The sequence below is a fragment of the Panthera leo genome, chromosome C1 (genome assembly GCF_018350215.1).
Source record: "Panthera leo isolate Ple1 chromosome C1, P.leo_Ple1_pat1.1, whole genome shotgun sequence".
Taxonomy (NCBI): Eukaryota; Metazoa; Chordata; class Mammalia; order Carnivora; family Felidae; genus Panthera; species Panthera leo.
In genome coordinates, this window is record NC_056686.1 from 92279125 (window position 1) to 92306005 (window position 26881).

Sequence of the window (26881 nt, forward strand, 5' to 3'; positions counted from 1 at the left end):
GTCTAAATCTAGAGCACTGCTTAATGATCCTGTGGTTGAACAGTGACTATTGTGTTCTGCCACAGGGATAGAATAACTTCCAGTTTTGCTGTTCAGCATATCAATATATAGCACAAAGAAGACAGAGCCCTAGGAGTGAATTATTAAGCCTACTGTTCAATGAAGAGGAAGGACTTGAAATATTGTGGTATAGGCAGATTTCAGGAACGTGTCCTATAGAAATTTTGCTAAATTGCTCCAAGCTATGGCACTTTGCAAATTTGAGGGACAGGGCAATATAATTAACCAAGAAGAATCTATTTAAGTGCTGGCCTCTGAAAATTTATCTTTTCTCCTACCAGGTTCTACGCATATTTTAACACCCAGAAAGCTTTTGGATGATATAAAGATGCTGAATAAACCCAAGGATAAAGTCTCCTTAATTAAGGATGAATAGGGATTTTTTTTTTTTTTTTGGAGATTCTTATTAATATGTTCAACTAAAATAGATCAAGACAAGGTTGCTACCATGTAATTTAACACTGTAAATATTTTATGGAATAATGATTTTTCAAACATACTTCTTAAGGGACTTTATGATTACATATCTTTGGATTTGCCATGTTTAATAATTTAAATAGTGTTGCTTTGTAGATGATGAGAAGAAATGTTAAAATGCTTTCTAAAAGGAAATTTTTCACCTTTGGGACTGAATATATTAGAATTGTGGGTAATTTTTCACAACTACCTATGTACATATTAATTACTTACCAGATGCTTATCTGTCTTATACTGAAATATAGTTTTTTGGGAAAGAATTATTTTAAGTGAAAAGGTAGTAAAAGTAAAAACTTTAAGTGTGTGTATGATAGAATGATTTTCTATAAGTGCAGGTTTTTTTCCATTTGAAATTCATAATTTCTTTTATGTGTAAAATAGTATTGTCATTAATAGAAATAATTTCACAGTGTATACTGTCTTCCCAGATACTTCTAAAGAACACAATTTTATGTAATTTCAGAGTCATGTATGTTTAAATTAGAAAGCCAAAATTAATTGTGAATATTCTAAGAGAAAATAAATGTATAGTTACAAAAATTATCTTTTGGGGGGCAGGGGAGGAAAGGGAAGTTGGGAACTTAAAAATTCTAAATCAGAGAGTTACGAAAAAAAAAGAACGCACCATAATCTTCCCATCAAGATAGCCCGGGTTGATATTCTGTAAAAACAATGTAATATTTGTATAGGTTGGATAATATAAGGATGTGTTTGCACAGGTATTACACAAAAGGAATGTCTTCATTTCAAATATCTCTTTTAACCTGTCCTCCTAGTGTTGTCACATTATGGACCATAATTTTATATATTACTCATCTTCAGAGTTTTGCTTATATATAATGCTGCATTATTTGGGTACATAACCTTCGCAAACACTCAAATTTTTATAATATAAATTTCTGGCAATGGCATAGCTGGTCAAAGTATTTGTGCGTTTAAAATCTAGCTGACCCTGGGGCGCCTGGGTGGCTCAGTCGGTTAGGCAGCCAACTTCGGCTCAGGTCATGATCTCGCGGTTCATGAGTTCGAGCCCCGCTTCGGGCTCTGTGCTGACAGCTCAGAGCCTGGCGCCTATTTCAGATTCTGTGTCTCCCTCTCTCTGACCCTCCCCTGTTCATGCTCTGTCTCTCTCTGTCTCATAAGTAAATAAAACGTTAAAAAATAAATAAATAAATAAATAAATAAATAAAATCTAGCTGACCCTTGAACAACATGGGTTTATGGACACTGACCCCCACCCTCCCCAACCATGCAATTGAAAATCTGCATTTACTCCTCAAAAACTTAACTACTAATAGCATACTGTTGACCAGAAGCCTTAGCAATAACGTAAACAGTCAATTAACACACATTTTGTGTTATATGTATTATATACTGTATTCTTACAATAAAGTAAATGAGAGAAAAAATGTTAAGAAAATCATGAGAAACAGGGAGCCTGAGTGGCTCAAGTTGGTTAAGTGTCCAACTCTTGATTTTGGCTTAGGGTTCAAGCCCTGCATTGGGCTCTGTGCTGACAGCACACAGAGCCTGCTTGGCATTCTATTCTCTCTCCCTCTTTCTCTGCCCCTCCCCTGCCTCTGCGTTCTCTCCCTTTCTCTGAATGAATGAATGAATGAATGAATGAATGAAAATCATGAGAAAATAACTTACAATACTGTACTGTATTTTTATCTAAAAAAATCTATGTTGTTCAAGGGTCAACTGTGCTGATAGGTATGACCGTTATGTAGTAAATCCATCACTTTTCCTTTATGGCTTTGGTATTATATGTTGTACTTAGAAATACTTCTTACGCTCAATATTATAAAGTCATTCACTGTTTCTTCTGGAACATTTCAATAAGTTCATTTTATTTTTACAGATAATTCATCCATCTGGAATTGACTTTAGTGTGAGAATATATGCTAGGTACGGTCTCTTAGCACTTGACATTATGTCCCATGCCTCCCCATCTCATACCAAAGGGGATGAAAGGCCAAAAATGAAGTTTTGTAGACTCCAAGGTAAGTAGGGTTCGTTCTGAACAGGTTAGGTTCTGCCAGGGATTTGCATTTGGTCAAGATTTGGAAGGTAGAGACCATATACCACGGCTGTGCTAGTGGATAAGCAAGCTCCTGCCACCTGAAGTTTGTAGCAACCAGACTCCATGTTTTAGTGTCTGTCACCTGCTGCATGGGCACGAGGCAATGCTGGTGGCAGTAGCAGCACTGAATTTATATTATCTGGATCACAGAAGGTGATATAACCTTGAGTCTAAAAGCATGTTGGCTGGGGCATCTGGGTGGCTCAGTCAGTTAAGTGTCCGACCCTTGATTTCAGCTCAGGTCATGATCTCACAGTTTGTGAAGTTGGGCTCTGTGCTGACAGCTCAGAACCTGCTTGAAATTCTCTCTCTCTCTCTCTCTCTCTCAAAATAAAAATTTAAAAAAAAATTTAAATTAAAACATGTTGGCCCCCACTTTCTGCCCCTGCAGCTTTTTCTCTTGATTTTTAAGGACCTATATTCAGTCCCATTCTTTGAAATACCTAGCAGAGTTTCTGTTCCTACAGTGAACCCTGACTGATAAATTATTTAATAGAGATCCAGCTTTCTTCTTAAATACCCAGATATTGTACAGATTTTATTGGGCAATTTCTCCTTCCCCAACTAGTCTGAAATACTCCCTTTATCATAGACTTTATTTGCATTTCGGTCTGTTTCTGAATTCTGTTTTATTGACCATTAGTTTGTATTTTTCCCTATTTTAATTCATGCTGTATTTTAATGTGTGATAGATATAATCTCTACCTAAATCACTGTTACTTTTCAGAAATTTTCTGGCTATTACATTTTTCTAAATGAACTTTAGTATCATTTTGTTAATACCACAAGTTATTTTGGTATTTTTATTAGGATTGCAGTAAATTTGTAGGTTAATTTAGGAAAAATTGACACCCCTATAATATTGAAATTTGAAATTTAGGAATATATAATGTCTTTTTATTTACCTAAGTCTTTATAACCTTCAGAACCTTTATTTTCCTCATATAGGTACTGTATATTTCCATAATATCTTTCTTTTGTGATTCCATGTGAATTGGATCTTTTATGTTATTTTCAAACATTTTTTATATAGGAAAGCTATTGTTTTGATATATTAATTTCATAACTTGCTGTTTTACTAAGTAACAATATGCAAGTGCTGACTTAGAGCATTATATGTGCCAAGCAGAAGTGCTTATATTACCTCATTTAATCTTCTCATTTAATCCTATGAAGATAGGGACTATTATTATCATCTCCATTTTAAAGCTGAGGAAACTAGGGCACATAAAGGTTATGTAATTTAACCTCGATGTTTATGTGGAGAGGAAAGGCTTGACATTAATAAACAGCTCTCTTTGAATATCAAGCGTGGGAACAGTACTTTGTCAGTGAAAGGGCTGGTTTTGGGTGTCTGCATTTTATTTGTGGTCCTTGTAAGCCTTGGTTACTATCAGTCCAAGGTTAGTACTTGTGTGGAACAGAGATTTAGACTAATCCAATGCCCTGTGACAAATGGAACCAAGAGTGTGATGACAGCAAACACTGGCCCATTCATTGAGTCACTTAACACCTCAGTGATGATTTGTCCTATCACAATGATGTGAGATCCTTTGAGGCCTCCATTTTACATGTATTTTAGTCTTAGAATTGGAGTGATCCTTTGTTTCCTAAATCTCTTACTGAATTTGAAGATGTAAGTGTTCATCTCACATAAATTCTTAGTATAAGCTAATTCCACCTTCAGAATTAGCAATTACAGATTCTGATACCAAGACCCTGAAGAAGACATTTCACTGTTACAACTAAATGAAACCATTTATTCAGTATCTCTGAAGCCCACATTAATTCCTGTTGATGTGTGCTTGGCTTATAAAGTATAGTGGATTCACATTGTTCAACCATATTCACAAAAAAATAAGAAAAATATCAGTCGTTCACAAAGACAAAAATTCTTGGATTTGAGCCCAAAAGCCCAGATCCTGGCAGTTTATTTTTGTAAGATGTGATGCCTCCATAACTCACTTCTCCTGTAGGTATTTGTAACTTTCTGTGAATTCTGTCAGGTTGCAGGCAGATTTCTTTTAAAATCAAAGGACCAAAAAAGTCTTCATCCCACAATAAAATTTCTGCTACCAAAACAACAATTTGGGCATTAAATATATTCGTATTTAATATGAATTAGGTCTGTTTTAAATCTTTAAGATTCAGGGGTGCCTGGGTGGCTCAGTCGGTAAAGTGAGTTCTACTCAGGTCATGATCTCGCAGTTTGTGAGTTTGAGCCCCGCGTCAGGCTCTGTGCTGACAGCTCAGAACCTGGAGCCTGCTTCGGATTCTGTGTCTCCCCCTCTCTCTGCCTCTCGCATGCTCATGCTTTCTCTGTCTCTGTCTCTCAATGATAAATAAATGTTAAAAAAAAAAATTTTTTTTTTACGTAAATCATTAAGACTCAAATCAGTAAGATTACAGTAGAAAGGAGTGATAAAAAGATGGGTTTTCATTTGTATAATCTAATAGTTAAAGTGGATGGCTAGAATTTTTTTTTTTTTTTAGGATTTTACTTTTGAATAATCTCTCTACACCCATCCTGGGGCTCAAACTCAAAATCCTGAGATCAAGAGTTGCATACTCTCCCAACTAAGCCAGCCAGGCGCCCCCTAGAATTTTATTTTCATTTAGTTTTATAATTTTAGAGAATGAAAGCTGGGGAGAGAGGCAGGGGGAGGAGAGAGAATCCCAAGCAGGTTTCATACTCAGCACGCACTCTGACGCTGGTCTTGATCCCATGACCCTGGGATTGTGACCTGAGCCAAAATTGAGTCACTCAGCTGACTGAGCCACCCAGGCATCCCTAGAATTTTTTATTAAAGAGATAAAAGCATTCCCCCCTCATCCTGCTTGCTTGCTCCTGGCAACCTGAAGCAGCCAGAGCACAGCTACACATTAGACGTAGACATGAAGAGGCCTCTGGACAGTGGAAGCTGCCAGATGTTTTTTTACACCGCTGCCCTCAACAATGGTGAGTCCCTTGACTCAGCATTGGAAATAAACAGTTAACGAGCTCGTTTTTCTGGTCTGTTACTGCATCAGAATTAAAAGAGAGATCTGTCAGAATTTACACAAACAAGGGAGGAGACAGCCAAGACTACATGATCAGTAAATATAAAATTACCTTTGTAAATCAGAGCTTAGCACTTTTCCAGGACTTCTTAAGGACATAGCCCTATTTCTGTTTCTTGGATTAAGCCTGTCACAGTGATTGTTCATAATGATCCTCAGTCATTAAGGAAATATAAAATTAACATTTAGAATATAGTTTAATAAAGTAGAGGTGGGCCATATTTTTAAATAAATGATTACAGGGGTTAACTTTCTTTTTTTTTTTTAATTTTTTTTTCATCGTTTTTTATTTATTTTTTTTGGGACAGAGAGAGACAGAGCATGAACGGGGGAGGGGCAGAGAGAGAGGGAGACACAGAATCGGAAACAGGCTCCAGGCTCCGAGCCATCAGCCCAGAGCCTGATGCGGGGCTCGAACTCACGGACCGCGAGATCGTGACCTGGCTGAAGTCGGACGCTTAACCGACTGCGCCATCCAGGCGCCCCAAGGGGTTAACTTTCTATAAAGGTTAATTGAGGGCTTAGGAACATTCACTTATGGTGGTCCTTTCTAACTTGGATTGCGTGGATTTGCTTCCGGTGTCTTTGAACTTTTAAAAATTGTGTGCAAAATTGTGCGTTCTTACATCCCTTTTCCCTGCAAGAGTGGAGTATGGGGGAGGGAGACTCCATAGCTTTCATCAGATTCTCAAAGAGCGTTGAACTCAAAAAAAGTTAAGAACTAATGAATCATATAAGAACCCTTCCAGCCAGAGAAGTATAATTTTAAACTTGAGGACAGGATAGTGATGCTTGGCACATAAAACAGGTTATCAAGTGGTGATTAAATTTAGGTAAGTGCTGAATCTAAAAGCCTCTTGAAAGAGCATATACACAGTTTAAACTCCCTTTTTTCTCTTACAGTGCTACTACCAGTGTTCACTATCTTCCTTATAATGCCACAGCTTAAAGTACCTGTAGCCACAGAGTCAGAGGCATCTTCAGGCTGGCTCTGCTTTATCTCTTCTAAGGCACTCTTAACCAGTTTCCAAGCTCCAAAGTTAAAAATAGCCTATTCTCTAGCCAGCTCTAGACAAATAGCAGCTGCCTTGGCCACCGCAAAGATCTTCAAAGTGGGAATGGATTCAACTCTCTTTACCACTAAGCAAAGCTCTGGGGGTTAGGAAACCATTTGTTGACTGTTTTGAGTGAATACAGGCCTCAGGAAAGAGGGAAAGAGCTAATGATGTGCTGCTCTGTCATTAAAGAGGTTCTAAATCAGCCTTAAAGAAGCAAATCAGAATCTTGTTCTGGCATTCTACATGAAATGTAGTTAATACCTGGTACATAGTCGTAATGAATTGTCTTTACTTTTGTCCCAAATTCATTAATACAGGACTAACGTGTTTGCGTATTTCTGACTTTAAGAGATCTTCACATAACTTATGATACAAACATAAGAATTTCGTATTATACAGAAAGTAAACGAAAAGGAAAGATTCTTCCTTCCCTGGATGACTCCCATCTCCATTTCTTAGAGGTCCACAGAATGTTTCTGTGTGTGTTTCCAGAAAATATGTATGCCCTTTGAAAAACATACACAAACGAAGTCACACTGCATGTATTATTACGTGTTTGCCTTTTTTCACTGTCTTCCCTACCCACCCACCCCCCACCCCCCCCCACCCCCCCCCCCCCCCACCCCCCCCCCCCCGCCCAGTGGCTACATTTTTTTCAGTGGCCGCAGAGTACTGACTGATTGCAGGACTGTTGTTATTTATGATTCCTCATTTGGGTGTTTAGATTAGCTCTACTTGGGGGCTCTTCCCATCAGTGCTTCGGTGGCCATCCCATGTGTAATACCATGGCCTATTGTGGGAGTTACCTAAAGTCATTGCTAATAGTGGAATTGCTGCTCAGAATTTAAGTGCTTTGACATTTGTAGAATTTGGTACCAAGTTGCCTTCTTTCCACTAGGTTGCACCAATTTATACTTCCACCCTCAGTGTATGAGAGCACCTGTCATCCCCAGCCTCGCTGATGCTGGGTTTTCTAAACTTTATTTTTTGCCATACTAAAAGGCAAAAGTATAGTCTGTTTTGTTCTGTCCTTTTTTTAAGTGTTTGTTTTTGTTTTTTGTTTTGTTTTGTTTTTTAGTAATCTGTATACCTAACATGAGGCCTGAACTCATGACCCTGAGATCAAGAGTTAGATACTCTTCCAATTAAGCCAGCCAGGTACCCCTAGTTTATTGTTTTAATTTCTTCCATTATGAGTTAGGAATAACAGATTTATTTGAAAATAAATACTTGTTGATTTCAATTTAAGAATCAGGGTCCATTGTGTTTTTTTCCTTTTAAGCACTTGGTGCCCCCCATTTTCTATGGTTTTGGTATTGTCTCTAGAAAGTCACCTTCCTAAATTGTGTAATAAGATACTTTTTGAGGGAAGATAAAGTTTTCTTTGCATTTTTCTTTTCTTTTTCTTTTTTTTTTTTTTAAGTCTTTGGTTGCCTTGGGTCAAACTAGTATTTCAGCCGATTCCTCCATCTCTGTACTTTGGCAAGATCTTCTGCAATAGTTCTAATCATTCGATCAGTAGTTTCTTTCAAAATGGTTGCTGTCCTTAGGGCATGATCCAAAGACGAGTTTAAAATCTACAGAGGAAAAATTCACATATTTAAAGTTACTGTTTCTGTTAATTGGGTTATCTCATTATTAAACATTGCAAGGTGGAATTTTTGGAGCATTCTTTTCCCACCCGGTCTATTCTTGTTTTTAACGGTTGGTTTCCTAGGAAACCAGTCTGAGATGGAATATATTTTTTAGAGAAAGGGACAGAAAAGAGACCCAACACGTGACTGATGAGTGTGAATCAGAGGGTGAGGTCAGCAACCTGCTGGGCTGTTGCCCTGGTGCAGAGGAACAAATCTGTGAGAAAGAAGGAAAGCTATTGGGGCTGATTGAAGAGGATTTAGGGGTCATAACCCCTGAGAGGGCACCCAGGGGCATTAGTGCTTGCATTCTAAAGCATTTGAAGGTGGCCTGGAATTTGATTTGAAAACAGGGAAGTGCTGGCAGCTCTAACCCCAGTGTCACTGGAACAGACTTGTGAGCAGCTGGAAACAGTCCACTACCTTCACTCCTGGGCCAGGGGGATCCTGTAGTGGAGGCACCACCCACAAAACACTTTCTCCAGGAAATTTCCCTTGGAACCAGTTTAGGAATAATACAAACCATGTGGCTGCTCAGGCTGTGTGTCTTTATGTTAGTGCTGAGCACAAAGTGTTTTTATTAGCAGAGCATTTCCTGGTGCCACCATACTGTAATAATTTAAAAGCCATCAGTTTTGTGACCAAGACCATACTTACAAGCTGCAAGGATTCTGGTATGGATTTTTCTAAGTCCTCACCTCAGATTCCGTTTCCATACTGTGCAAGTTGCTTAAGGATTTGCTTCCAGAAATCCTGCAGAAGTGGAAATGGGGTGTGGGTGTAGCAAGGTCTGAACTGTAGGTCATGAAAATCTTATTTTTTCTGGAAGGCAAAAGCACACTGATACTTGTGTAAAGCTCCCCTCTCTTCCCTAACTCTGTGGTTCAGTAATGGCTGTGTGCATGTTGGGTGTTAGGACTTTGTGCACTCTCCGCTTTTTGTAGCTCTTATAGTCCCCGTGTGGCTGACCACAGATGAGCTTCAGAAAAAGATGGTTCCATGACCATGATCTGGGAAGTGTTTCCTCCCAGAATCTTTCCATTGTCACAGAAAGAGGCAACACTCCAGTTTATTCAGTTTTCATTCTTTAGGGGCCAACCTTCTACCTTGGCATATTTATAAAACAAATGCACACAAATCTGCCAATTGTAGGCACTTTGAGTTCGCTTCAGCACCAGGGAGCTTACATAGCAATTAGGCAGCAGCAATAGAAAAATAAAAGCTGGGGTGCCAGGGTGGCTCAGTCGGTTAGGTGTCCAACACTTGATTTCAGCTCAAGTCATGATCTCACGGTTCATGAGATCAAGCCCCACGTTGGGCTCTGCACCAGCTCTCCTTGGGATTTCTCCTTCTCTCCCTCTCTCTGCCCCTCCCCCACATGTGTGCACTCTGTGTCTCTCAAAATAAATTAAAAGAAGAAAAGCAGCACCTCTTTAAATAGGCACCTCTGGACTACTACACTAAGTATGACTGTCTCTGATGATGGTCTGGGTGAATAAGGAGAGCCAGGGTCACTATGTACAGTTGTTCGGTTGTGCACTGCATAGCTCTGGGAGGTTTCATTCACACATTCTCTGTGAAGGGCACTGCCTGGAGTTATGCCATGAATAGTGGCTGTAGGGGATGCCACAAGTCTTGCCTGTTGACAGGTGGGCCATGGAGCCATCTTCATATCTCCCCGACTTGAGAGTCCTTCTGTTAAGCATTGACTTCTTTGGTACTTACAGCACTTGTAAGCAGTCATCTCCAGGAAGTCTGATTTCAAATGTTTGTGACTCTAAGCCTCCCTTCGTGTCTCTCCTCTACCACATTAACAGGAGTTGGTTCTTCAGGTCACTTTAACACTTTGGATCTATTATCCGGTTGAGAACATCAAAGACCATCAGCGGCCCCTAGCTAATAAAAAAACTTCAGGCAAGGCAGGGCAGTGTGGTGCAGTGGGAAGGATATGGGCTTGAGAGTCCTCTCTCTCTTCACATCCAGTCTGTCATGATGATCAACAATAATCGCCATCACTTGCTGAGTGCCATGTACCTTTCCACGTGCTTTATATGTATTGACCCAATTCTTAGTTTGGTACTACTATTATTCCCATTTGGAGAATAATGAAGACGCACAGTGGGGAAAGGGAGGCACAAAGAGGTCAAGCAACCAGCCCAAGGACACGGAACCAAGATGCAAACCCAAGACCTGCCCAGAGGCCACATTCTTAAACACTGCACTGCATATGGTAGTAACTAGTGAGTTCAGACTGAGTGCAGAACCTGAACTTTTAACCACTCTGCTACACTATTGATTTTGCCTCCTAAATAGCTCTTGAATACTAGACCTCTGTCTCTCCTTCTCTTTCACCCTTGGCCAAGCTACCATCACCTCACTTGGATTATTGCACTGGGCTCTTACTTGGCCTCCGTGCTCCAATTCTTGACATCTTTAATCCATTCCCATTCCTTTAGTAGTTAGAGTGATCTTTTAAAAACACTGGGAAACTTTTTAAGTTTATTTATTTTGAAAGAACACAAGCAGGGAAGGGCAGAGAGAAAGGGAGAGAGAAACCCAAGCAGGCTCTGCTCTGTCAGCACAGAGCCTGATGGGGGCTCAATCTCACGAACCTTGAGATCATGACCTGAGCCAAAATCAAGAGTTGGATGCTTAACCAACTGAGTCACCCAGGTGCCCCAACACTAGGAAACTTTAAAAACAGCCTCGTTAAAAAACTTCATTGGCTTATTATACCCTTGAGTCTGAAATACTTCCTGTAGCTGACAAGCCCCTGCATGGTCTAGCCCTACCCATCCCTTCAGCTTCCCCTTGCCAGCCCCATCTTGCCCCACAGCCCCTCGCACTACACTGTTCCTGAACTTGCCAAGGGGCCTTTCGGCTCCAGGAAGCCTTCATAGACTAGATGCCCTCTTACCTCCACATCCCTTTGCTAGTTGATTCACACTTATCCTTTGGTGTTCAGCTTCCCTGAACCCCCAAATTAGGTAATAGCACTCTGTACACCCCCTTTGTGGCACTTAAAAGACTGGCTCTTCTACCAGAAAGGTAACTTCCATGAGGGTAGGGACAGTGGTTTAATTTTTCACTGTGTCCTCAGGACCTCGACCAAGACCCTGCTATTGACACTCAAAATACTTGTTGAATAAATAAATGAATGAAGTATTAGCCATACTTTGGTTTGAATCTTGGCTCTACGATTTATGATCTCAGTGACCTTGAGCCAGTAATTTAATGCACTAAGCACATTGCATGGTTATTATCATTAATAAAATCATACTTACTTTTCTGGTATGGGCTCATGTTCGTGTTGAGAGGATTTTGGATTCGATGTCTGGGAACAGATCCATTCTGGTTTTGAACAAGCTGAAAAATGTTAGCTATGATTAAATTCAGAGTATCAAAAATGACCCCCAAATGGTGGACATATGGGTAGCATTTCCCGAACTTTTCTGTATGAATGTAATATTTCATGAAATCTTAATAAGAAAACTAGGGAACATAGAAAACAAAGAACTTTCTTTCTGAATTCAGGAAAAGAAATTCAGCTTATTTATTTATTTTAAGAAATTCAGCAATCCCTATCAAAATAACACCAGCATTCTTCACAAAGCTAAAACAGACAATCCTAAAATTTGTATAGAACCAGAAAAGACCTCAAATAGCCAAAGCAATCTTGAAAAAAAAAAAAAAAAAAAAGCTGGAGGAATCACACTCCTGATATTCAAGATGTATTACAAAGTTGTAATCATCAAGACAGTATAGTACTGGCACAAAAACAGACACTCAGGTCAATGGAACAAAATAGAGAACCCAGAAATGGACCCACAAACATATGGTCAACTAATCTTTGACAAAGCAGGAAAGAATATCGAATGGAATAAAGACACTCTTCAGCAAATGGTGCTGGGAAAACTGGACAGCAACATGCAGAAAAATGATCCTGGACCACTTTCTTACACCATCCACACAAATAAACTCAAAATGGATGAAAGACCTAAATGTAAGACAGGAAGCCATCAAAATCCTCAAGGAGAAAGCAGGCAAAAACCTCTTTTGACTTTGGCTGCAGCAACTTCTTACTCAACACGTCTCCAGGGGCAAAGGAAACAAAAGCAAAAATGAACTATTGGGACCTCATCAAAATAAAAATTTCTGCACAGCAAAGGAAACACTCAGCAAAACTAAAAGGCAACTGACAGAATGGGAGAAGATATTTGCAAACAACATATCAGATAAAGGGTTAGTATCCAAACTTTATAAAGAACTTATCAAAGTCAACACCCAAAAAACAACCCAGTGAAGAAATGGGCAAAAGATATGAATAGACACTTTTCCAAAGAAGACTTCCAGATGGCCAACCAACACATGAAAAAATGCTCAACATCACTCATCATCAGGGAAATCCAAAACCACAAGATACCACCTCACACCTGTCAGAATGGCTAACATTAACAACTCAGGCAACAACAGATGTTGGTGAGGATGCGGAGAAAGAGGATCTCTTTTGTACTGCTGGTGGGAATGCAAACTGGTGCAGCCACTCTGGAAAACAGTATGGAGGTTCCTCAGAAAATTAAAAATAGAACTACTCTACAACCCAGCAATTGCACTACTAGGTATTTGCCCAAGGGATACATGTGTATTGTTTCGAAGGGGCACATGCACCCCAATGTTTATAGCAGTGCTATCGACAATTGCCAAACTATGAAAGGAGCCCTAGTGTCCATTGATGGATGAATGGATAAAGAAGATGTGGTATATATCTACAAAGGAGTATTACTTGGCAATCAAAAAGAATGAAACCTTGCCATTTGCAACTATGTGGATGGAGCTGGAGGGTATTATGCTAAGCAAAATTAGAGAAAGACAAATATCATATGACTTCACTCATATGAGGAATTTTAAGATACTAAACAGATGAACATAAGGGAAGGGAAGCAAAAATAAAAACATGGAGACAAAACAAGAGACTCTTAAATATAGAGAACAAACAGGGTTGCTGGAGGGGTTGTGGGAGGGGAGATGGGCTAAATGGGTAAGGGGCTTAAGGAATCTACTCCTGAAATTGTTGCACTATATGCTAACTAACTTGGATGTAAATTAAACAATATATAAATTTTAAAAAATAGATAAATATACTGAATTCTTTCTGCACTGAAAAAATAAAAACTAAAACTCTCAGAATTCTTACCTGCGGAGAGCAAAATGGTTATTGGGGGTAGTCTTTGCACTCCTTGATCATCTCTAAAATTCTGTGATTATGTTGAATCTATTAATTTATTTGGAAATAATTGACATCTTAGAATAGTCATTAAATTCTAAAAAAGAAAAAAAAAATCGACTTTTTTTTTTAAGTAGGCTCCACACCCAGCATGGTGCCCTATGTGGAGCCCGAGCTCACAACCCTGAGATCAAGAGTCAGACACTTAATTGACTGAACCACCCAGATGCCCCTTTAAAAGGAGTTTTTTCAGTAGACAAGAGACCAGGAGTCTGGATTTAGGTTCCCTGGGTGCTAACTCTGTGACACCTGGGCATGCTGTCCAACTTCTGTGGACTCAGCTACTTCATCTGACAAGTGGAGGGATAATCCCTTTCAAGAGCATGGACCAAATGGATTCCTGGAAGTCTTCAAATTCAGGTGCAAGGATTCTGGGGAGTCAAAAACTAAATTATGTTACTAAGACAACTCCAGAAAATAGAGACTAAACAGAGAAGATCAATGTAAGAAAGTCACCATGGAAGACAATAATAAAGCCAGGGAAAGGAAAGGAGAAGAGTCAATGCCCAACAGCCAATAAATCTGCCTTCTCTGTTGCTGGGTCTCCTCCCACGTCTTCTATCTTATTCACCAGTCTCTGGTAGCTAGGTTTCACTCCCCCTCAGGAGGGTCCCATTTGACAAGCGATCTGGGAAATACTGTCCCTAAGACATGGAAGGTAGAAGCTAGAAAGCCCAAATTAATCATGCTGACCACCCAAACGTAAGTCCTGATGAGCAGAGGCACAAATGAGTTCAGTCTTAATCCTTTGCTAGTCTCCAAATATAATTTTGGATTTTATTTGAAACATAGAAACTCAGAGTTGGGAAGGACCATAGTGTCATCAGTTCTGATTCTAGTCCAGTCCACAGATTTGCAACATCCTGACAAAGTACATTGGCTCTGGATGGGATCTGTAGAGACATCTCTACAGATGGGGCTCACGTCCTCCTACAACAGCCCACTCCATTCCAGTTTCTGAAAGGTTCTTTTCAACATTGAGCAGATATGCCTCCCTATGAATCTACCCTCTTAGCCACTATACATTTACTAATGTAGTTCAAGGTCACACTTCAGATGACATAGTTGATTCCCTCATGCCCTCATATATCAGAATAACAAGTCCCATGGGCTGTAGACTCAAAGGCCAGGGAGATGATAAAGAAATTAGCCCTGTTGCTTCTGCAGTTTTAGTGGCTGTCGTCTTGAGAGAATACATCCAGTTGGAGGATTTAGCAGCTGGGGGATGGCGGTGTAGGGGACTCACCAGCTGAGTTCAATCAGGTAAATGGCATTCTTTCGTCTTGGAAATTGGCAATTGTGAAAGATAAGAAACATTCTCCCTGACGCCTTGTCACTCAGGAGAGAAAGAGCTCTGGAGGTATGAACTTTCCCACAAGGAGAGGATGTCGAAGAACCAGATATGACTGTCATTCAGAAGTACAACAAGGAACAGGTCCTTCCCTCCTTTTTTGTACCCTTAGCACACTCTGACTTTGTTAATTCTAGCACCACGTTTTGCCATGAACTTTCCTTATTTGGGTATGAGTTCCTCTTAAGAGATTGTGAACTCCTTGGGTGGGGGGCATGTTTTATTCATCTTTATAAATAAATGTGGGATTTTAGTTTTTTCCAAATTGCTAATTGAAATTAGCAATATGATGTTTAAGGAGTGTAAAAATAGTCTATTATTTTACATGCTGACTTTCAGTAGGGATATATTTAAGGTTTTGACCACTCCTGAATAGCAATAATAGTGGCAATTATTTAGTTGGTCATTTGTTTAGCAAATATTTGCAATTTGTTACCAACTTACACTGAGTTAGCCCTTAAAAACTTTTAGAGTCCTTTATTGCTAGGATTTCTTATCTCCCAGCCCTGGCCCAGCCTTTTGCCATCCAGGATGTGGGAGCGTCAGATGAGTACTAGAGATCCAGACAGCACACTGGAGAGGGCAGGGCCTCCCCAAACAGAAGCAGTGGCTGGTGTGATGTGGGTCCCCCACGCCTGGGAGACCAGGTTGTTTACAAAGATGAGATCATGCAGCAGATGTACTTACAAGATGAAGAATTTTTATTTTCATTTAAAAAGCAGAGCTGGACAAAGTTGCTTCTTTCACTATGATATAAGTAATTCTCTCCTGGGGTGTTGTATCTATAATGAAATTCTAAAAAGAAAAGAGAAATACAGCTCACTGCCTGGGAACAACAGCTGTCCCCACTTATGCCTTCCTTCTAAGGCCCCTAAGTCTCACTCACCTTCAGGTGGTTTTTTGCCACAGGTTCTTCCAGAATTATGACTCTTAGTGCCGCAGTTCTGACATTTATCACTCAGCAGTCCGGTCCCAGGAGCAGAATAGCAGCTGTGGCCTGTATCAGAACCTGAAAAATCCCAAGTTACACAAAGGACAGGTGAGTTTCTTCATTATAGTCATAGAGTGTGTGGAAAGTAGAGCTCTAACCACGGGAGGTATGCATTAGGTGCAGAAGTGTTCAACTTCCCCAGCTGCATTACCAAGGGGAGTCACCAGCCTCAGGATGGCATTTGGAATCCCCTTATGACAACTGAGAGATGTTTTCAGAAGTAACAAATCTGATAGGAAAGTCTCAAGGTTTTCCTAGCACATGTAGGTGTTTAGTGAAGGCCTGCTGAACTGATGGGTCTGTGAGAATTTGACCCCCTGAATTAACTACAAACGCAAGATTGGTATTTTTCCAGATTTGCCCTGACACACCCACATTCTCTTCTCAGACCGTTTTGGCCAAGAACTTGTGTTTTGTCATCCAGACAATTGAAAAGAAGGTTTTACTCTACATCAAATTCATGAGCTGATATGGGAAACTGAATTATAGCTTTGCCCTCATCTCTGCCAAAGAGGGGCTAGTAATAGAGAGTGTGTGTGTGTGGTACCGGTCTAGAACCTGGCAGGCTGTGGGCAGTGGAGACTTCCAGATAAGACCAGAACATGAGATCCTGGGCCGGATAGGTAAGCACACAGGCTTGGGTGTTCAAACAACATCTCAGTTCCAGGAGAGATGAGGCCGAGTGACAAAGCATCTGTCAGGGCTACCTGCCTTACTTCTCTCGTGATTACGCTCCTTTGTAACATTATCTTTCAAAGAGTAAGTCATAAATGGAATGAGCTCTAGGGATGGTTTTCCTACCCCACCCCCCCAAATCTCAGTCAGTCAATAGTCATTGAATTCCTTCTCAATCCAGAGCTCAAGGAAATTACAATAGCATGAGGTTCAGACAGACCTGAGTTTGCAGTCTGGGTCTACCGCTAGTTAGCTGTGATGGTTGAAAATATGTCCACAAATTCTTTTATATGTTCTTCAAAAGGTATAGCGTAATTCCACTCTCCTTGAGTGTGGACTGGACTTAGTGACTTGCTTCTCACAGATAAAGTGGTAGTGATGGTGTATAACTTCCAAAACTAGGTCATAAAAGACCTAGATCACTTGGCTGCCATGTCATAATGACACTCAAGCAACCTACTGGAAATGCCCACATGATGAGGAACTAAGACCTCCTGCCAATGGCCACGTGAGTGAACCATCTTAGAAGCAGATTCTCCAGTCCAGTCAAGCCTTCATATGATGGCAGTATTGGCCAACATCTTGACCATAGCCTCATGAGAGAACCTGAGCCTGATTCACCCAGCTAAGCTGCCCCCAAATTCCTGACCCATAGGAATTATGAGATAGAAAATGTTTTTTGTTTTGAACCATTAAGTTTTGGGATACTGCATTACACAGCAGTAGATAATACAACTGCTCTTTGACTGGCAAGTCATTAAATTTCTTTGAGTCTCCATTTCCTTATCTGTAAAATAAAAATCATAATTCCTACTTACAGGGGTATAAGGATAGCTAAATGTTATACACTATGTCAGCAGTTCTCAATTTTTTTTTCTTTCAGAACCCTTTTACACTCTTAAAATTGAGGACCTTAAAGAGCTTCTGCTTATTACAGTTTTTATCTATCATATATCATAATATGCACCCTTTTTTACACCTGTGGTGAAAAATCTCCCCCTGTATTGGAGAAGAGCTATTATACAACAGTCAGTTGATGATGGACTGGTATAGAGGTACCTATTTATAAATTTCAAGTCATTTTTGCTTGTGCAGAATCATTCAAATTTTCCCAAGACTGAGTGGAGAGTCCTAGGGCTTTAAGTTTTTTTTCTTTATTTATTTTTATTATTATTATTTTTTAAGTATGCTCCATGCTGGGTGTGAAGCTCAACACAGGGCTTGAACTCATGACCCTTAGATGAAGACCTGAACTGAGATAAAGAGTCAGATGCTTAACTGACTGAGCCACCCAGCCACCCCAAGGCTTTTTTTTTTTAATAGAATTTTAAACTGAGGCATTTAAAAATATTTTATTTATTATGTCATTTAAAACCAACAGTAATTCATTTTATGCTCACCAAATTACAGGTTTTTAATGCAAAGAGGTTTTTTTTTTTTTTTTTAATGAAGAGTATTAGAAGAGGCAGTATTTTATGTTTGGGCAAGTGTCTTGAATATCTGGCTTAATAGAAGGCGGCTGGATTACATAGCTGCACCTCCATTCAATCTCCTTCAGTATTGGCTTTGCACAGATATGTAGCTTGGAAAGAGAGGACCTTGTGGTCCCCTGAAAGGGTCTCAGGGACCCCCAAGGGCCTTCTGATCACATTCTGAAAGCTCTGTGACAGCATCTGATATAGTAGGTGTTCAGTCAATGAAACATTACTATTACCATCAGAAAATGAATCATCTGGGCGCCTTGGTGGCTCAGTCGGTTAAGTGGCCAACTTTGGCTCAGGTCATGATCTCTCGATTCATGATTTTGAGCCCGGGTGTCGAGCTCTGTGTTGACAGCTCAGAACATGGAGCCTGCTTCATATTCCATGTCTCCCTCTCTCTCTCTCTGCCCATCCCCCACTCATGCTCTCGCTCTCTCTCTCTCTCTCAAAAATAAGTAAACATTTAAAAAATTTTAAAAAGGGAGGTGGGCGCCTGGGTGGCTCAGTCAGTTAAGCGTCTGACTTTGGCTCAGGTCATCTCATGGTTCATGGGTTCAGGCCCAGCATCGGCTCTGTGCTAACAGCTTAGAGCCTAAAGCCTGCTTTGGATTCTGTGTCTCCCTCTCTCTCCGCCCCTCTCCTGCTCACTCTCTGTCTCTCTGTCTCTCAAAAATAAACATTTAAAAAGTAAAAAAAAATGAGTCGTCTGCAGAGAAGAAGTAGAACTCCATGTGACATAGCAAAAAAATACTGACTTGAAGGAAAGGCTCTTGACTAACAGCTTGTATGAATGTAAACAAGCCTCCTTAGCTCTCCGGACCTGGTTTCTCACGTAGAAACAGGGTAGACTAGGCTCAGGTGGTGATTTTCATGCTCAGGAGCTGCCTGAACAGGCAGGCCTTGGCCTCACCTCTTCCTCACCCAGGGCGGTTCTGCCAGGGATGTTTTTCTGCTTAAACTACCTTTGGAGGAAGGCTCCTATGACTAAAAATCATTGAATTCCATGCCCTGGTGCTCTCCAGGTCCCCTCCCAGCTCTCATTTTCTTTGCTTCTGGGAAATGTTATGGACAAGTCGGCAGCAACTCTCCCACGTCCTGTGAGCTCACCAGGTGCAGATTATGGGTCGTGCTGCAAGGATGACACATAGAACTAAGGCCACTGCACGACTGAGTGCATGGAGTCCTGTGGCTCCCACACAAACAGAGGTGGGCACTTTCGCACTCTCTGACCACACTTGATCTGTTTGAATCTATTTAATTATTAATTTTTTACAGTTTGCAAAAAAACACAATATGTAACACCCTAGTCTGGGTAATGCTATTTGGTGTGGCAGATGGTCTGCCTAAAGTGGGCAGACCCCTGGAGAGGGACCTTGAAGACAGAGCACCCACAGCACCAGGCCCCTTAACTTACCGAGAATTGAGTCTGCGTGCAGTGCCTTTTCTTGAAGGGCAGTGGGACACCTTCCACAGCTGGGCCTTCTGTGCCCTTTTTTCTCCATATTTTCCTTCCTAAAAAAAGATGCATAAGATCCAATAAACATTTAACATACTTCTTCTTTTTTATTTTTTTAATTTATTTTTTATTTATTATTTATTTTTTTTATTAACATACTTCTAATAGAAATCGTGAGAGTATCGGTAAAACTGAAATGTTAAATTTCTTGTATCAGAGACTGGGATGATACGGGCGTGGCATGTTGTCCTCCACACAGAGATCCCTTCTGCCTGCCTTTCTTAGAGCTTCCCTATAAGAAACTGCACCCAGCGACAACTTGGCCTGGTAAGAACAGGTCTACCAGATGTTGAAAGTAAATCTGGTTTGTTCCCCAGAGGATAATATCTAATTATCATGCACACATATGCAATATAGAAATTTGAAGTATGGAATTATATTTGGAGTTTTCTTCATACTCATGTCTCAAATTCAATTCTTTTTAAATGATTTTTTTTTAATTTTAGTGAGAGTGTGTGCATATGAGTAGGGGTGAAGGAAAGAGAGAGAGAGAGAGAGAGAGAGAGAGAGAGAATCTTAAGCAGGCTCTACGCTCAGTGCAGTGCCCAACATGGGGCTCGATCTCACAAACTGTGAGATCATGACCAGAGCCAAATCAAGAGTTAGACACTGAACTGACTGAGCTACCCAGGCACTCCTCAAATTCACTTCTTATCAGGGGAAGAAGATGTGCCACATGGCAGTACTAGGTCCCGTGGCTTTGGCTCCGTAAATATAAGCTGAATGTGTCTAAAAAGCCCAGCAAGGTGGATTTTGTCCGGTGTGTATGGGGCTAAAAGCTAAGGGAGCATGTAGGGTTAACTTTAGCTGTACAAGGCCACCAGGGGGCATCAGAAAGATGCCTTACAATTTCAGTTACCAGGACACCCTCTGACTTGGCTGTAGCTTCTGCCTGGCTTCTTCACAGAAATCCTAACCCCTTCAAAGGAATTCTAGTTAATCACAATTCTTAACAAAGCCCTTGCTCAGCCCCAGCGATATGGTAATAGCCCCTCCGGGAAAGTGGCTCATTCTTAGTGTGGAAGGCACTGTGCCCAAGATCTGCTGCACGTGGCTGGTGAGAAATGAGGCTGATCCCCTCGAGGATGGGGTGAGAGCCCTAGGAGTTGCTTGGCAAATGCAGCACACCCAGCTATGCCTAGGCCTATGCCCAGGCCGGCCTTCTGTGGAGAGAGCCACTGTGCTCTGGAGTTGGTGGGGTTGGGGGCTGATGAGCTGGGCCCTTCCCCTCTCCTTGGAAAAACATGCTCTCCTCCTGAGTCACATATTTTCTCACACCTCATTTTCTGTCTCCACCCTCCCCCTTCGGGGCATTTGAACATCTGCTCTCCAAAGTGGAAAACTTGGATCTCTTTCAAGTGAGTTCAGTCTAACACATGACTTTCTTTTTCTGCCTCTTTTAAACTTCTTTGTGCGCTTAAAATCTTCTTGCCAACCATAAGAGCTAAGGGCAATTCTACTTGAGAAGACAGTTTTCCAAGAAGACTGAGTAGCTAAAGTGGACTCTTAAATCCCAAATCCTGCATCAGACATAACACAAAGGGATTTGCATTTTATATGTAGCATATAGACCATTGATCTGCATATATATAAAAATATCCCTCAAAGGCCAGCTAGCTTCATAAAGCACATGTCTTGTCTGAGGGGTATCAAATCTTTTAGAAGAGCAAAGAGTATATATAGCCCTTTGTTCAATTAATTCCTCGGAGTATTAGGTAGTTTACCAAGATTTCAATTTATAAATCATGTGTATCTCCACTTCACACCCCAGTGTTAGATGCATTGTTAGATCTGATTTCGCACTTGGTTGTGTTTTTCCTTCCCTCTTGTCCATGATAAAACAGAAAATTTAGTCTGGGACATTGGTCCTTGACTTGGTATGTAAAGAGTATCTGAAGTTCTAGACTAGGAATCTGAAAGACAAACATTTAGTACCTTGAATCCTTCATCAGAATGGTTTTGAAATGTCAAACTATCTTTATTATACTTAATAAAATCTAAAAAAAATCCCAAAACCTAGGTTTAACTCAATAAATAAAAATAGTGGGCCTGTGGTGACTCAGGGAGTAGGCATCACTATTGCCTCCTATATTTAAAAGGAGGGTCAAAGCTGATGACTGGCATGTCAGTTAAAATAATGGTCCACACCAGATGACGCATGGTCATATTTAGCACAAACAGCATGCTGTTTCCTTTTTCAGGGGGCGGAAACTCAGTAGAACACTTATGACAAGTGCCCATTCCCGTGGCGGAATGCTTTCTAACTTCAGACCTTGTCATCTGCTTCTATTAGAGCTTATTATGTGCATGTAATAGTGGTTGCTAAACCACAAGGAATGGTTGCTCCTCCCTCCTTGACTCTTGACCTTTGGAAGGTAAATTAGCCAAGCTTTGGCAGAAGTCCACAGTGCCTCCTGAGCTTGGAGTTGGTGCCTCTCACTAACTGATAGAAGCTTCAAATAAAGGATTTTGAATCCATATGGCCTAACAGTTGAGCCAAAGAAAGTTGTTTTTTTTTTTAATTTTTTTTTAACGTTTATTTATTTTTGAGACAGAGAGAGACAGAGCATGAACAGGGGAGGGGCAGAGAGAGAGGGAGACACAGAATCGGAAGCAGGCTCCAGGCTCTGAGCTGTCAGCACAGAGCCCGACGCGGGGCTTGAACTCACAGACGGTGAGATCATGACCTGAGCCGAAGTCGGACGCTTAACCGACCAAGCCACCCAGGCGCCCCGAGCCAAAGAAAGTTTTAAGAACACGAAGGATTTCTCCTTAGGATTTTACATCTATAGCTTTTTTTTTGCACAATTACAGCTTGTAACCTCCAGATTTCTTGCTGAAGAATGGGGAGAAGTAAACCCCTATACATGGGATTAGGCTTATTTCCAGTGGGACTGGGGACAGAGGGAAGGACAGGGAAGATTTTCACTCATCATGAGAAGTTGCTATATAATGGTGCCCAATAATCTCCCGTGGGGATAATGTTCAAATGCAGCCTACAGGACAAACCACCCTTCATGTTCCGCAGCCCTGATTCTTAACCAAGGGAATTAGGAGAATCTTGAGCAGATTTAAAAGTATTCCTGCTAGGGCTCCAGCCCTGGTGAGTCTGATATACTAGGTGAGGTTGAGGCATGTGCATGATCAAAAAATCTCCCCAATGACTCTGATGCTCTCCTCACTCGAGCCACTGCTAGAAGGGTTTGTGAATCAGGAGGGAGGCTGGGCATGCCCAGCCCTGAGATCTGTGATTCTGTGACTTGGCCAGTGGCTTCTGGCACCTGTTCCAGTAGTTGACGCCCACTCTCACTGGAGCTATTATACCAGAACCAGCTTCCACCCACCCCGGGAATTTAGCAGCGAGAAGCCCTCACCATTCAAAGACCAGGTGGCTACAGGCACAGCTTGGACTGGCTGTCTCTGCACGACTGGGCCTTCCTGAGGTGTTGTTGGGGTTCTCCTGCACCACAAAGCACAGACAGATGTGGATGTGATTGAGGAAGTGACTCATCCCTCTGCTGCTCACACACAGAGGCAGCCAAACTCACCACTCCAGGACTCCTTCAGTTCTGATTTCTCACTCCCTCGATGGGGTCTGTGTTGTAATGGCCTGGGGCTCAGAGAAAGAAGGCCGCAACACTGGCTTGGTTTCTTTCCTTCTCCAAACATTTGAAAATCTAGTTTACAGATGAGAGAATACTTCCCTGCACCCCCTTTTTTTCTTTCCTTAGTTTCAAATGACCCCAAGCTCCACCATGGGATGAACAGATTTAAGAAGATACTTAAATCCATCAATCTGACCACTGTTAGTAGAGGTCTAAAAGCTTTTCCAAAGAAATGCATTAAACTGAATTAAAATGAGATTTAGAAATCATTTAGAGGCTTAAAGTGTCTATATGTCCCTTTTTAACACAGAGAAATTACACTACTTCACCGAAAAGGCCTGACGCCGCCCCCACCCCCGCGCCCCATGTGTATTTTTTTACTATGGTTTTACCCTTTATGTAAACAGAAACCGTGCTCTTCTCGCCATTATAAACAATGCTGGCATAAGCATCATTGTACAGATAGCTTTTTCCATATTTTGAATTACTTCCTTAGGAAATGTCTAGGTCAAAGGTTGTGAACATGTTTGCATGATGATACATATTGCCAAATTGCTTTCCACAAACGTGGTAAGAATTACACAACCGCCAAAATGTGGGCAGCTCAGTTTGACCACACCTTCCTCTGCATCAGGAATTATCCTTGAAAATGTTTTTGGTAATTTCAAGAAGGGGAAGGTGGCACCTTGTGTTAATTAGCATTTCCTCTATTATTAAAGGAGATAAACATTTTCCCATGTGCTTATTTATTGGCTGTGTTTCCTACTTGTGACTTTTAGTTCATATCCTTTGTCCATTAATTTTTTGGAGGGTTTCAGTGTTTCCCTATTAATAAAAACAACCATTTGTTGATCACTCATTGGGTCACGTGCTTCTCATACAGCCTCCTTTGTTCCTTCCCACCATCCTGAAACGTTGTGCCCATTTTAATGCCCATTTTTAATCATCTGAGGCTCAGAGGATTTAAGCAACCTGGCAAGGTCACACAGGGTGTAAGTGGCAGAGCTGGGATTTGAACCTTTACCCATATGTTTGTGTTATTAACCATAATTTTACTACTCCTTTGTGCATTTGTCAGAGCACTTTATGTAATAAAAACCTCAATATTGAACATTATTGGTTCTTAATATTTTTCAATATGTCTGCCTTAAAAAAGTGGCTGCGGTTTCAGTTTTGCAAATATTAGTTAAAATGTTGATGTTGTCAAATGGCCAAGAAACGTGAAAATGAGTTAAATTTCATAAATAGTCAAAGAAATAGAGATGAAAACAATGAGAAACTGGTTTCACTTATCACTTTAGCAAAGGTTGGAAAAAAATACCCAGGGTGCACTCAGGTGAACACATCTCCTTTCCCGTGCACAGCTGGGACAGATACCACCTTTCTAAGGGCCAGCTTATCAGAATTTGCACTCTGTGCCTCTTGAACCATTAACTGCACTCCTAGGTTTTTATTTTAAGGAAATATCAAGTATGGCCAAAAGCTTGCATATAAAATGATGTTACTGAAGCAGTGTTTATTGTATCAAAGAACTGGAAAAAACCTGAATGTCCATCAACAAGGGACTGGTTAAATGAATTGGTATAATGAAATACAATGGAATCCTTAAAAATGAAGCTATAGATCTATTCTAAGTGATTGTTGAGATGCCCACAATAGAATGTTAAATGAAAAAAAAGCATCATAAAACAATACGTATGGGGCAACTATATGTATAGCCTGACTGGGTGGCTCAGTCAGTTAAGCATTTGACTCTCAATGACCTGAGATCAGGTCAGGATCTCACGGTTCATAGGATCAAACCCTGCATCGGACTCTGTGCTGCCAGTGTGGAGCCTGCTTGGGATTCTCTCTCTCCTCTCTCTCTCTGCCCCTCCCCTACCCCACCCCCCTCAAAATAAATAAATAAACATTAAAAAACATCTATAAAACACCAATACATACAGTATGATCTCATTTTTGCAAAAATGTATATGTATGCAGAGAAGAAAAAAGACTGGGCAGACACACACTAATATATTAGCTATGCTTTTTCTTTCCGTGAAATGTTCTTTATACTTTTTTTCTACCTTCTAATTTTTTTTTTTTTTTTTTTTTGCAGTAAGCATGAATCATTTTTATAGTTAAAAAATAAAGGGTTTTCCCTGTGTTTTCTTTGATCAGTTCTCACTTTTAGGCCTACAGGGGTTGCCCTGCACTTCACATTTAAGGCAGATTTACATGAGCAGAATGTAGGCAGGTGCCCCCCACCTGAACTGGGGGATCCAGTGTCCCGTGATATTTGTCCTGGGCAAATCTTACCTTCTTAAGTTTCCAACTCTTCTTCTGCCTAGTCTTCACAAACTGTGGAGCTTTGAACCACCAGAACTATTACTGTTTACTGCTTATTATAGTTTTGTCATTATCATTTTAGACCCAGGGGGGTTATTTAATCCCAGTACTCCCAATTCATTCATAATGAAATACTCTCAGGGTGCCTGGGTGGCTCAGTTGGTTAAGCATCAGACTTTGGCTCAGGTCATGATCTCATGGTTCATGGGCTCCGTGCTGACAGCTCAGAGCCTGGAGCCTGCTTTGGATTCTGTCTCTCTCTCTCTCTCTCTCTCTCTCTGCCCCTCCCTCACTCACACTCTATTCTCTCTCTCTCTCAAAAATAAATAACATTAAAAATTTTTTTTAAAAAAGAAAAGAAATACTCTCAAGGTGTGGTCCCCAGACCAGAAGTATTGGCATCACCTGGGAGCTTGTTAGAACTATAGAATTGCAGGCTCACCCCAGACCCACTGAATCAAGCCTGCATCCAGTAAGATTTGCAGACAATTCCTAGATGCACTGCAGTTGGAGAAGCCCTGATCTAGAACAGGTGCCTCAGACTGGTGTTTCCTGAGTGCTGAGAGAGTGGGAAACATTAGCAATACCAGCAGCTGTCTCCAGCACTAACACCCAAGGTGTTAGTATAAGAGCCAGGTGATCTCAACAATGCCAGTTTCAGAGCCACATTCAGTAAGTAACACTGGTTATGGTCAGAGATTCAACCGAATGAACTGAACTAAGCAGGACTGGGCTGCTGGACATGACCCTGGAATCAGAGGACAACCTCATGGCCATTTGATCTAGTTACTCCGTGTTGTTGTTGTTGTCGTTTGGGTTTTGGTATTTTTGTTTTTTAAGGAAGTTTTTAGAATCAGTTCTTAGGCTACGTGAGAGTCTCACTTTGGGGGATTATTTGCCTAACAGTCAGTGGGAATTTAATTTCAGCATTCCTGGGATAATGGGAAGGAGCAACCTAAGGTAGGGTGTGATGGGGACATCATGTGGCCACTCTCCCTCTTTCCTCTGGGAACTTGTCTGAGAAGGAAGGGGCCTGTCGCTGTGTTGAGGGAGCTGGTAGGGGGGCCTGCAGGGCTGAGGACTCAGGGCTGTGGGGCCAGGCCACCAAGCCCCTCGGAGGAGGGGGTCCTCCTGCCGGGGTGCCCTTTGTCCCCTCACGCCCACATGGGCTCCAAAGGATGGCCCCAGTGTTCCTTGGGAATCCACGGAGCCACACAGAGGGACTGCCTTTAGGGTTGCAGTCCCAGGGGAAAGGGCTCCAATCAGTTCCCA

General features: G+C 41.1%; 2 protein-coding genes across 6 annotated transcripts in view; one reads left to right on the plus strand and one right to left on the minus strand.

Annotated features, from left to right (window-relative positions):
• The window catches only part of STXBP3 (syntaxin binding protein 3), a 53904-nt gene extending 53107 nt beyond the window's left edge, over positions 1–797 (plus strand). The window contains exon 19 of the mRNA XM_042953203.1: positions 342–797. Coding sequence (XP_042809137.1) covers positions 342–436 — 95 coding nt within the window. The 3' untranslated portion in view covers positions 437–797. The remainder of the gene's footprint in view (positions 1–341) is intronic.
• Positions 798–7934: 7137 nt separating this feature from the next.
• Positions 7935–26881, minus strand: part of AKNAD1 (AKNA domain containing 1) — a 41291-nt gene continuing 22344 nt past the window's right edge. For 4 of the 5 annotated variants that reach the window (XM_042953209.1, XM_042953212.1, XM_042953207.1 and 1 more), the window contains 7 exons: positions 23048–23133; positions 19572–19669; positions 15897–16019; positions 15698–15805; positions 11660–11741; positions 9074–9128; positions 7935–8318 (listed from right to left, as the gene is read on the minus strand). In XM_042953209.1, the coding sequence (XP_042809143.1) occupies positions 8187–8318; positions 9074–9128; positions 11660–11741; positions 15698–15805; positions 15897–16019; positions 19572–19669; positions 23048–23133 (684 nt within the window). In that variant the 3' untranslated portion in view covers positions 7935–8186. The remainder of the gene's footprint in view (positions 8319–9073; positions 9129–11659; positions 11742–15697; positions 15806–15896; positions 16020–19571; positions 19670–23047; positions 23134–26881) is intronic. The other variant, XM_042953210.1, reaches the window with a different exon arrangement.